We start from the raw sequence: 12,803 nt of genomic DNA, 5'->3' as shown, positions 1-12,803 counted from the left end.
GGATGCTCTGAGCCAGGCACGTCAGGTGAAAGGAAATGTGGAAACATGGGGATTTTGGTGGTTTGTTTGTGGCCTGGGGTTTGCTTGTTTGGGTGTTGGGGATTTTTTTATGTTCATTTGTTTTAGGTTTTTCATAAGCTACTTAATTTCGGCAAGGCAATTTTTTCACAACTTTCTTTTCTACGTTAATACTTGAGGCAAAGTAAAGAGAGAACCTTCTGCTGTGATTAATCACAGAAAGCTTTTTCACCTTTTTTTTTTTTACTTTGTAACTGATGATCAAAGAATCTGAAAAACAGACGTGTCTTCTCCTTGATGTCTTTATGCCCAGAAAACACGTCTTGAAAGCAAGCAAGCTCAGGGGATGAGAGAGTCTCTTCTGGCTTATGCTATTTAATAATATTTGTATTAGACTCTCCCTATTTAATTATCGTTTACCGAAATAATTTCACTGTTTGATTCTAACTATTGGCTCTCATAGTCAGTTGATAACAGGGCAGTCAACCTCTAGTTCCAATATTATGTGGATGGTTTGATATAAACTTTGTCTTAATTTACTCCCTAATAATAGGTTGAATCCCAAAAGGTTTCTTTCCCACAGTCTCAATTTCAGGTAGCTGATATTTATGTTAAGACATAAATTACTTACTTAGATATGTAGTTCTTTGATCTTTATTCATTGTCTTAGTGATGCATATTGTTTAATGGAACTCTGCAAAGAAGCAAACGCTTAGTTTTGTGTGGTTTTCCGTTTTTGTTTGTTTGTTTTTGTATCCTTTTATGATTTTTGCTTTGTGTTCTTTTTCTGTTTGCGATTTTGTTGAAGAGACTTCTTTCTTTCTTAGACTGTATAGCTAAAACACCTTTTTCTTCTAATGTAATTGTTTAGGGTAAGTGATGAAAAAGATGCTCGAGGTTATCTTCAAGCCTTGGCCTCTAAAATGACAGAAGAACTAGAGGCCCTGAGGAACTCCAGTTTGGGTGCAAGAGCTACAGTAAGACTCTGCTTCCATATGACAGATTTTTTTGTTGTTTGAAAAAAACCCACTAATTTGATAGTTTCAACTGCAGTAATAACCTGTCTGTAGACTCCGTGTTAGTCAGAAGTTAAAACTTCCTGGAGCTTCCCTTGAGAATAATCGAATAGCAAATTTATTGTTTTTCAATTAATTAAACACCAATATATTTCTAATGTGATTTTATCTATGATATTGTTCAAATAGCTTCTTTATAATCATATATTAATTTGTTGAAGGAAATCTATACTTTGGGTCATGAAAGCCTTAAAATTTTTCTGTTGTGAGATGTGAATATCCTTCATAGCTGTCATTTGAATTGTGGCACATCAGAACTAGAATTTGCAAAATCTCTTTGCTTTTGAGATCATGGCAGCATAAGATGGGCATCTTGCCTATTTAGTACTAGAGTTTAAAGATAATAATAATACTAATAGCAATACGCTTTTAATTTTTAAATTTTAGATTACTTTGGAAGTAATGAACTCTTCTGTTAAGAACATAATACACTGAGAAATGTAGTTGTTGAAGTTAATTACATTCCTCATTGTCTGCTTTCTTTCCTCTTACTCTTTCTTCTCCCCTTTTTTTATTGTTTATTAGGACATGCCATGGAAGATGCGCCGCTTTGCAAAACTGGACATGTCTGCGAGGTTGGAACTACAGTCTGCTCTTGATGCTGAAATCCGAGCCAAACAGGCTATTCAGGACGAGCTCAATAAAGTCAAAGCTTCCTGTATCTCTACAGAGTGGTAAGACCGAATTGTTTTAATGGCAATTCACTTTGATATGTCCCAGGGAGTGTCATCAAATCATGATTTCAACTATCTTATCTGTCAAAATTTGATAATGAATTATATGCTTGTTTCTTACATCCAAATGTGAAAAAAAAGAGACCACATCTTTCTTCATTGTGTAAGCAGCTGAACAAACACTGGGAAAATCTGAAATCTTGAATACTTTCATAATCTCTCCTAGTGGTAGTAACAAGTTCAAATGCAAGCAAAGTTTGGATTTGTATCTTAGAATATACTCTTTTCCATTCTCCGGGTAGCTGCGTTGGGTTAACTGACAAAAATAAATTACTTCATACTGATTTGCACAGCAATAAGGTGTGCATATGGAAGATTTTGAATTCTTTTATTCCTTCCTCAGACCTTTCTCCCCACCCCTTAAATTACAAAGTTTATTCTCAGTTGTGTGAATGCCTGAAGCAAGGGATTAGGAGGAAGACATTTCATTTCTAGGTCTCCATCTTCAAACTAGCTCAGCTCAACATTGCCCAAAAAAACTGTGGAAACCCCCTGCAGCTCTGTGAACACAGCTCTGGTGGCATGAGACTTCTTCATAGCACCCACCCTTGAAACTGGTCCCTGTTGTTTATTTGATAGTTTGGACAGAGAAATCAAAGACAAAATATGAGCTTTGCTATGCCTGCAAGAAAACCCCTCAAATTAAAGTTTATTTACGAATAAGCTTGCACTGCTGCTAACCATTTGCAAGGAAGTCAGGCTGAAAAAGAAAGGCTTGAATTTCTTTAGTTCTGGTTCTGATTGCTTTTATAAGCTGTTAACTCTATTAAGTGAAGAGATTTTAACAGATAAAATGCAAAAATATGAACAAATACAAATTACATGTTGTTTGCATAGTTCCTGTGGTATGTTGTAATTTGTCTTAAACTAAAGCATAGCAAATGTGCCACACAAAGAAAATTGGTCCTGTAACATGATGTGATTGTAGTTACATTTCTAAATTCTGAATCCCACTGGGCTGGAGGTGCAATGTTAGTCTTTGAATTGGTGTAGGTTGAAATAGGCACTTGAGCTGAAGTAGGACATCTTAGGTGCACACTCATTCTGTTCCTCTTACTGCTTTCCCTACAAAACCAATTTTTACAGTAGCAATTCTGTCATGTTGCAGTGTCTAAGCATGTAGACAGACAATACAAGGCATGGAAATAGCTTCTAGCAGAGAAGAGGCTGGGACGTGGTATAGGAATTTCAAATACAAGCGAAGTGAACAATTTCTCTTCAGTCATATTTGAGGAGCCCTGGCTTGTTTTGTAGCTTTAGGGAAGGAGCTGGACAGAGCTGAGATTCAAGTGTGTTATCTGTCAAGAGGGAATAGCTTGTCCACCTTACCTGGGTGTTTTTCAGGCCGGGTAGCACAATGGTAGGCAGCACTGCAGATCCACTAAGAACAGGAGAACCAATGTTTGCTTTCACAGGTGAGGATGAGAGTTGTCAAAATGCACAGCGTTATGTATCAGGTGTGAATCAGAGAGCACTGAAACAACTTACTGTAAAGTAACAGAGAAGAAAAATAGTTCATCATAGTTAATTAAGTATCACAGGCACTGTGAATTAACAGATTTTAAAAACCCCAATTTTTAAGCATAAAAGTACATGTGGTCTCTTTTTTCTCATTCACGGGATACAGGCTTACACAGTTACTCATTAATTAAAAATACAAGTCTATTTAATGGGTAAACAGAGGCAACTAATTGCTTGTGGGATTTTTGTGGTTGTGTTGTGGGGTTTGTTTTTGTTTTTTTGATACCATGCTAAACAGGTCTTCATGGATTTCTGAATTAATTCTCGCATTTCATGACATCATGAAGCTTGCTGGGCACTAATTGTTAAATAGCATGCAAAGCTGAACAAAAAAAAGCTACTTGTATAATGGATTCTAAATATTTACATAGTTTTTTTGTTTATATTCTTTTGAAGTAAATTGCAAGAATCTGAGAAGAAGAACATGGAACTATTGGCAGATATTGAAAGGCTGAAAAAGGAGACGGAAGAGCTTAGATCAGAAAAGGGTATGGCAACTGATATCCAAGTAAATAACATGTTTCATATTGGTGGGTACATCTTATCAATTAAGTGTCACCTTGCAACTAAAATACGATACCAACAGGCTTCAGCATAAAAATGTGGCACAACAATTGCATATTAAGATGTACCCACAGCAGTTGCATTTGCACTTCTAATACGGACTTGTAATACACTTCAGTTTTGTTAATATGCTTGAACCATTAAGGTATTATTTGAGTTGGAACTGCATTATTTTTATTTGGCATGCATATGGTGATTTTCTGCCAGAAAACTGTTAGAAGTGTCGGTGTATTTATAATTTTTTTTTCCTCCTTTATGATGAATGAAGGTATTTAGACTTCAATACTGATCATAGTGTTCTTCATCTCTGAATGTTTTGGGCCTGTCTACAAAGAGTAACCACATGTGGAGGCGTTTGCAGCTGTCATTTGCTTCTGGGATGGCTTTGTTGATTGGATTTGTAACCACGTAATAGAGCAGTGTGGTCATGTTTGTGGTATTAAGAGTATGTTTTGGGATATCTAGTGCATCTATCTAACAGTATTTCATATTGTTGCTGGGAGAAGAGGCTTTTTGGTAATTCTGAAATGAAAAAAAAGATTTAATTGATAGGTGATTAATGATTTGGCTGATTTTTTGCAGTTCCTGTAGTAGCTCTAATATTTGTATCTTATCAGTTTAATGGGAAGAAGTGTATTTTCAGGCCAAATGGAATTGTCTGATTTTCTATAGAGAACTGTTTGAACTCCAGAGTTTCAAAACCCTGGCAACAATGGCTGCATAGGGATGTCAAATACTGTTCAGCCTTTGCAACCTAACGGCACATCAATCAATAATGTATTGTAGTTAACATTAATCTCCTACATATAGGTCTCCAAGTGCTTGCTGACTTGTAAAAACAATACACACCTATACAGAAAGTTAAAAAATTATTGGTGCCGATTAGAAGACGACTTAGGGAACTGATATTTGTTCATCTTGGTGCTTAGCACTGATGCTGGGATAATGCTTCTTCCAGATGCTTGCAGAGGAACTCCTGATAGCATCTCCCTGGAGAAAATGCTTTGTCATGTTTAGCTTTCATCTATAGATTCTCAAAATGTCTTACGTATTAATCTTATGCATGGTTACTCAGCTTCAGAAACCTTTCTTTGTGTTAAACGATCTGTTAAGAATTTATGATTAATATTTTACCCTGTATTTTTTCCAGTGTTTAAAACTTTTGGTTTTGTGAAAATAGAGATAAACATTTATTCTTTTCTTAAAACAAAACAACGAAGTAGAAAGAAATTGTACAGTTCAAATAAAAGTTAGTCATTATGCTTTTTGTCAGAAGTAAATAATTAAGATTCTACTGCAACTATTGAAATATTTTGATAGAAATACACCATAATCCAAAATCCTTATTATCTTTAGACTTGTTTTTCTCTTATAAGAAGAAATATATTGATGTTTGGATCATGAACTGTATAGAGCAGGGGTGTCAATCTCATTTTCAAGGGTGAGGGGCGTGGCACATCAGCCTCGTGGTTGCCTTCAAAGGGCCGAGTGTAATTTTAGGACTGTATAAATGCAGGAGTAGTTACATTTATACAGTCCTAAGATTACATTTGGCCCTTTGAAGGCAACCACGAGGCTGATGTGGCCCCCGGTGGAAATGAGTTCGACACCCCTGGTATAGAGGATTCAAATGAAGTCAATGTACAGTGGTAGAGTAAATTCCCATGTATGGTGATTGATCTCTAGGAAGGGGTTACTTAGTTTAGCACTTGAATCCTTTGCTATTTATAAATGTGTTCCAGAACATTAGGGTGGGGAAAAAAGTTTATTAAAATTGATTCTCTGACGTAGCCAGTAATTTGAGAATTGTTTTTAGTCTTTTACTGAGGTTTCAATGTATTTGTATTTTAAAGAGGAAAGATTCTTGGTGAAATCTTTGTTCACTATGAGTTACATTTAGAGCAAATGGGGTGAGAATAGCCAGTTAGAGCAACTGACATTTTTTTAAAAGAATAAGTGACTTCTGGTAGCATCAGTCTTTTAGGCTGCGCACAGCCCTACAGGCTCTGGTCATAAGAAGTGTATATATATAATGTATTTATAGTGTTCAGGAAGCTAGAGTTTGTACACATCTCTGATTTATAAACACTCGCACAGCAACTTGAAAAGAAAAAGATGTTATCAGTTGAAGCAACTTAAAGTAACAGTCAAGACGTGCCAGCCTCTGCGGCTCCCGCGGATGCAGCGCTCCCGCTCTGCTTACAGCCTGAAAACCATGTAAATGGTATCTAGGAACAGCAGCATTTGAAGGTTTACATGGGATTGTATTACCCCTGGACGTTTAAAAGTGAGAGGGGGCAGAGAGGCATAGAGCGTGGGTCAAGGAACCCCTATTATATGGAAATGCAATGTGTTCCCAGAGACCCTGTTCTGCACATTTTTGTGGAACCTCTCGCTGTTGGCTGAATTGGTCTTGTCGCGGTGGCCTGCCCAGCCTGTCACCAGAGCAGGGATGACACCCACTGCGGTAGCGTGTGTGACCATATGTCACGCAGTGCGTGTGGCAAACGGAGATAAGCACATCAGAAACCTTCTGCATAATGGACAGTACATACAGTATGTTTTCATGTTAAATTCACACCACACACATCCTAGCTTGGAAAAGGTTAATTAAACACATAGTGCTTGCCTAGTGGGTATATGTCTATAAAAAAAAAGAAAAAACATCTTTATTTTTCACTCTGGAAAAGAGACCAAATGTGGCAACTCATTTAAAAAGGTGTAAGTGGCTCAGGTGGATGCTCAAACCCTGATTCAGGAAGGCAAAGGTCCTCCATGAAAAGGTCACTTTTTCTGTAGCTTAAAGACTTGCTGCTGTTTTCTAGGTGTAAAGCACCAAGACTCACAGAATTCTTTCTTGGCATTTTTGAATGCGCCTACCTCTGCTCTGGATCAATTTGAAGTAAGTGTACAGCTCTTCTAACTCTCTGTTAGTCAATAGAACTCCTGCTGTTATGTGCAGGTTTTTATGTGCATATTTCCTGAGAGTTTGTTAATGTATTTTTATCATATTGCCCCATTTATATTTGTGTGCGAAAAGATGTGACAATTGTTTGTGAGTTACAGTGCTGTCGGTCTTCTCTTGACCACTAGTAATCATAGCGAATTCTCTCTCCAATCCTGTATGCAGAAGTTTTCCTGATTTTTGTAGTGAACATGAAAAGCATAGTTGTTCCAGTTGACTTTCTTTGTATTCAGAAAAATGCTAAGTAACGCGGATACTGGTTTGGTAAAAGTGAGAGAAAATATGTAAAAAATGCTTGAATATATTCCATGAAGTCATTGGTACTTTATATTTATTAGGTTGTTTTCATCTTCTGTTCGTTTTGCAGAGATCTGTAAAATCCTGGTAATTACTGTTCATCTCCTCTTCACGGATCCTATATACTTAAAAAATAAATCTGCTTAGTTCCTTTGTCACTTTTAGGCAAAAGACCAGTTTAGGTAGAAAACCTGGAAGAAAACAGTTGAAACAACACTAAGTGAGAGAGTTCATCTCTCACTTTTGTTTTAAAAGAATAGCTGGGGTGAAATATTGGGTCAAACTGAATTCAGAGGGGACAAGGCACCACTTTTACAGTTATACATTGGTCTGAATTTTTCCTGGTTTTGTTTTCCTGATGAGTGTACAAGGTCATCACATTTAGCTATGAAAGAGCATCATCCCTTGTGTTGTTGATGTTCCAAAATGTACTTTCTTTTCATTGTGTATTCATTAATTCATTGTTGTCTCTTGAAGTCCTCACAATTAATACCATTTTAAAATTTGCGTTTTAATTCTTTATCTTGTAAGTTACTTTCAATATAAAAATTTTCTTGAGGTATAGGAATATTATTTTATTGAGTGAAAGCTGGGAAAGCATCTGGTTTTATACAGGGAGTTTATTGATTAATTGTCTATGAAAGGCAATTAATGAAAGCTTACTGAGGTAACCACTACTGGCACTAGGTATTTACAGTTCTTTATTTTTGCACTTTTATTTATACTGAACAGTTTTCTTCATCCATCTCTTTCTCTCTCTCTTTTTTTTTACTGCTGTTTTCATTAAAATAGGATTCCTTTTCCTCCTCTTCATCCTCATTGATTGATTTTATGGATGACGTAAGTCTTTGACTTTCAAACCAGTAAATCCCTCAATAAGAGATACCAGTTGATTGATTTGGAATATTCAGACATTAATGCAGTCAACTTGAAAGATGTGCAAGTGCAGCGGGGAACAGAATATCTCTGTAGTACCATACGTACACTTATTTATGTAGGCAGCTGTTCAGTTTTAAAGTAAATGTTTTTCTTTAGATGGAGGCAAAGAATTCTTAATTGCAAACAGTTCTTCTAATGGGGAAGAGCTGCTTTTGGGCCTTACCTACTGATATGGCCTGGGGAACATGGTTCCAAAATCACTGGAATGTTTATTTCATTTAGTTCTGTTGCTTCATAATATTACTTTATCATTAGTTGTATCTAAAAGTTTTCTGATCACTTCAGTGAAAATATTTTCTTTGCATACGGTTAACTTCTGTTTGCTCAAATAAAATATTGTCTCTTCATTAGTCGATATTGCAAGAAGTGATTTTAATTACAACTGAAGTGAACTTACTACTTTTTATTGCCATTTGAGATGCTAGTTTTCTATCAGGACAGTGTTTAAGTATTTACCCTGGTTAATTGCATACTAAGGAAATTGACATAAAAGCTGAAAATTGACTGCATTATATTGCTTCCAAACTGAAGTAGTAGGCATATAAAAGTAAATAATAATAAGCTTTCTAAAATCAAAGTGTATACTGTGCATCCATGGTAGAGAACCATCCATTACAACTCTGTAGCTGCATTGTGTGTGTATGTCTGTGTGTGCTTGTATATATGTGTATAGACATATTTAAAATAGTATAACCCTATTTTCATTATAATGTGATATAACTAATTTTATGCTAAACATGTCTGCGCGAAGGGTGTAACAAACAGCATATAGTATATGGGCCTGTTCTACTGATTGCCTGTCCTTTCACAAACTCTGAAAGAATGCTTTTCTTCTAGGTGCTTATTTTCTGTAAATCAGACCTTAGACAAAATGTGGAGGTACATTTGTGGTATGACAGTAGAAGGTATTTGTCTGCACTTTTGCAGAGCACGTAAAAAACCTTGTCTCGCTGATATTGTCGGAATTTTCTTACACTGAAAAAAAAAAGAGAGTAGTTTCCTGTCATGTTAAATCTAGAATAAATTAATAATATTTGTATCTTTTATCTGTATTAAAAGGGTGTTCTCTATGTTGCCTGAGTATTAAGAAGACATAGTTTGTATCAGCAGATTCTGTCATAGAAAGTTACCTTTAAAAATATCCAACGTTCTCTCCTAAAACCTGTTAAAAGAGAGTACATGTGTGTCAGAGTAGCTGATATTGTTCTATTTTGCAAGGGCAAACTTAGGACAAGGAATTTTCCTGGTTGCTGTCTAGTTAATTTTGAAGGACATTGGTGCTTTATTGTGCTTTATTTATTCTTGTGGGTTTTGTGGGGGTTTTTTCGGGTTTGCGTTCGGGTGTTTTGTTGTTGGTTTGGATTTGGTTTTAGTTTTTGTTTGTTTTAAAGAAGGCAGCATGGTTTTTCACAGTCATTTTGACAAAATAATATATTTTTCTATCTTTGCAAGTGAATAATTTTCAACTGGTCTAAGACATCCTTTAGGACATTCTTCTTGATTGGTCTGCCCAGATCAAATCTTTTCAGATACACATCTTTGAGTCTTAGGTAAAGTTCCAGCTATTAATATGCATATTGTTGCATGTGGATGGCTTACTGCACTTCCCCTGTTGCACCTTCAGTCCGAATCCAAAAGTAGCATTTTTTTTTTCTTGGTTTTACTGGGCAAGAGTACATTTCTGGACTGGCCAGGGGCTGATGTGTCTCTAACACCGTGGCAGATTTTTTTCTCACCTGGCAGAACTGCAAAAGAAGAGAGTTGCCTGTTCAAAGGTGGGAAGGGTACCTTGCAGACAAATACAAGACTTGTTGGGTGGCCTGTCTTAGAAAGAGAAGTAAAGCTGATGACTGTGTTAGTAAGTGAAAGGTGGTATAATTGAGTTGTGCTTGAAATCATTTCTGCGTCTTTCTTTTATTGGACCACTACTGGATTCATTCACAGTGAGACTGATAACATATAACCTCTGATTTATCAAAGTGGTTATTTATGTTTTAGCTCATTGAGTTGGTCCAATATCAATGAATTAGGCAGACTTAAATTAAAATAAGGATATTAAAAAACCCCTCCCCACTGGATGTGACCTTCATCCTCTTTCCAATGTCTCTTTTTGACAGGACTTACCTTACAGGGCAGCATTTCTTGCAGTGTTTCAAGGAGAATTAATCTGTGCTCAGTCAAACCTGACAAGTGTGGGGATTCTTTATATTAAGACCAAAGAAAAATTAGAAGTGCTCAGGTCAGACTCGTGCAGTGCTGCAATATTGATGGGTTCTGGGAAGATCTCTCCTGTAATCAGGAAAACAAAGTAAATTATTATTAATGCCCATGTTGTTTCTCTGAACTCTGTGCTTTATTATGGAGTGACAAAGAAAGTGTACAACAATATGCAGTTGCAGTTAGATCTTTGCAAGATCTCTGAAGTCTGTTTAACATATAGATGTGTAAGCAGCACTGAGTTGTGCCAACTGATTACATTTGGAGTTTACTGGGGTGGGTATGTCTTGTGCGTCTGCCATCCAAATAATGTAATTGTATATAGCACTCCATGAATGATTGGAGTTAATTCTGATTGTTTCGATGACGAGAATGGTAGCTTTGCAATTTCTTCTGGAGAGAAATAAAAACAGATGTCCCCCCGCCTCTGTAGCCTTTGTAGCGGATGCTGGGCAAGAAAAGTAGTATCTTGCTGTTTAGACGAGTAGTGGTCCCTATTGGTTTCAGCTATCATCCCTCCTCTGAACCAAAGACAGATACTTGGTCAGGTTGGCAGGACTGGTGCCTGAATCCTCACACCTGTGAAAGCGCAGGCGTTGGAAGGGATCCGCTCTCCTGTGCGCACAGGAAGATGCCGAGGAGAGCGAGAATGGGTTTTGCTGTCCCCAGTTTCTGATTTGAATGGGGAGGGAAGTCACCCCCAGTGACTAATATACTCATTTCTAAATCTTTGCCGCTGTTCCTCCTGTGTGTTACAGACTGTCTTTCAGTAGCATCGTCTAGGTGTTAAGTCTCCTGTGTTCACTAGAAGTGTCTGATAATTGAAGTGTTGGATTTTGGGTTTTTTCCAGAAGGATCTTTGTGTGTCTCACTAGCTATTAGAAGCAATTGACTTGTTTTATTTAAAGATGAATTTGTGATTAGATAATAACAACAAAATGGAATCCCATTTTCCCTTGACAAAAATATTTTCCCCACTTGCTAGAAAATGTGATTTTTCCCCTGATATCAACACATTATGAAGTAAAAATAGATTTCTTAAATAATCCTGCAGTCTGTTCTCACATGTAGTCCCCATGGGCTTTGGTCAGACTGAACAATTCTGAACCACAGAATAAATCCTGTTCTGAATTCTCATTATTAAATACTAAACAGAATAAGCCATAGTAGCATGTGGTGAGAACCTTGACTCTACCTTCACATTCACAATTAAGTTTAGAATAATTCTGGTTGTTAAGGTACTTTAAATTGTCATATTGTACCTACAAGAGATTGTTTTATTAATCTTGTTCAAAATACGGAGATAGTGTAAGGTGGTCTGCAGTTTCACTGCTATTGTCCGATGTAAAATTACAGGCTTTAAAATAACTGTTCGGGTTTTTTGACGTTTCTTTCCTCTTGTTGCCTCGTTTTGAAAATACTTGTAAAAGTGAACATGTTTTGTGTGTGTCTCAACACTACCTCTGGAGATAGAGAACGACGAATTCTAACCTGATGTATGTGTCACTGTTTGGTTTTGTAACATATTCTCCTCCTTTCTTTGTTAAAGCGCTCTCCTTCCTGTATTCCAGCTAACAAAGGCAGACGTGTAAGAGGCTGTCCTACTCTATGTGGCCCTTTATTTTTTGCCTGTTGTGTACATGCCTTTGTTTAATGTATGGATTGTGTATTTACCTCACTGCATGTCTTGTGCTGCTGCTGCTGTTTGCTGCTGCCGCTGTGCTTATTTTTTTGTTCGTTTTACAGCTGTGAGCTATAAGCTTTTGGGTTATTTCATTTGGTAATCCTGTGGGTAGAACATCACAGTAACTGAGAAGATGCTTTGGGTACTTTCTCATTTCAATATGGAAATTATTTGTGAAAGCAGATTAGGTAGATGCAGGTTGGGAGGATGTGCAAGTGTCACATGAGGGCCCGTTTGTTCCCTTGCCCTTAGCAGGGACCATGTGTTGAGTTATGGGAATTCCCTATAGAAGGCAAAAGTTTGGCATTTGGGAGGCATGTCATGGGAAATGGTAGAAGATATCACAGTACAGAGGTAAATAAATGGGAAGTGGGGAACTGAGTAAATTGAAGCCTCAAGGAGGGCGGGTAAAATTCATACAAGGAAAACAGAATTGGATGTATTTTTGTCTGTTAAGCTGGAAAGCTCTATGACGTTTCAAAAATTAAGGTGGATTTTTAAGCATGGTGTTACCAAAGTTTTGTCAGACTGAATTGGTACCATGTATGCTATGTCCATTTTCAAGTCATACTGCCACTTTTATTTCTTTTATACACATGTGATGATAGGAATAGCAAAGTGTATGAATCATTTATACTGAATATTCAATAAACAAGCAATAATGCCCCCTAGATCTAATAATCATGGAATCATAGAATCATTTTGGTTGAGAGAGACCCTTAAGATCATTGAGTGCAAACATAACCTAAATCTAGCACTAAACAATGTCCGTAAGAGCCTCATCTATG

At 36.8% G+C, this 12,803-nt stretch overlaps 1 protein-coding gene across 2 annotated transcripts in view; it reads left to right on the top strand.

Annotated features, from left to right (window-relative positions):
- CDC42BPA (CDC42 binding protein kinase alpha) overlaps nt 1–12,803 on the top strand; it is a gene marked incomplete at its 3' end in the record, with an annotated part of 191,382 nt that overhangs the window by 143,127 nt on the left and 35,452 nt on the right. For both annotated transcript variants that reach the window (XM_080341777.1, XM_080341778.1), the window contains 6 exons: nt 890–995; nt 1,620–1,768; nt 3,746–3,837; nt 6,739–6,815; nt 7,968–8,015; nt 11,881–11,919. In XM_080341777.1, the coding sequence (XP_080197903.1) occupies nt 890–995; nt 1,620–1,768; nt 3,746–3,837; nt 6,739–6,815; nt 7,968–8,015; nt 11,881–11,919 (511 nt within the window). The remainder of the gene's footprint in view (nt 1–889; nt 996–1,619; nt 1,769–3,745; nt 3,838–6,738; nt 6,816–7,967; nt 8,016–11,880; nt 11,920–12,803) is intronic.

This window comes from Nesoenas mayeri (genome assembly GCF_963082525.1).
Source record: "Nesoenas mayeri genome assembly, chromosome: 3".
Classification (NCBI taxonomy): domain Eukaryota; kingdom Metazoa; phylum Chordata; class Aves; order Columbiformes; family Columbidae; genus Nesoenas; species Nesoenas mayeri.
Note: the sequence above shows the minus strand (reverse complement) of the source record. Positions and strands in the feature narration are given on the sequence as shown.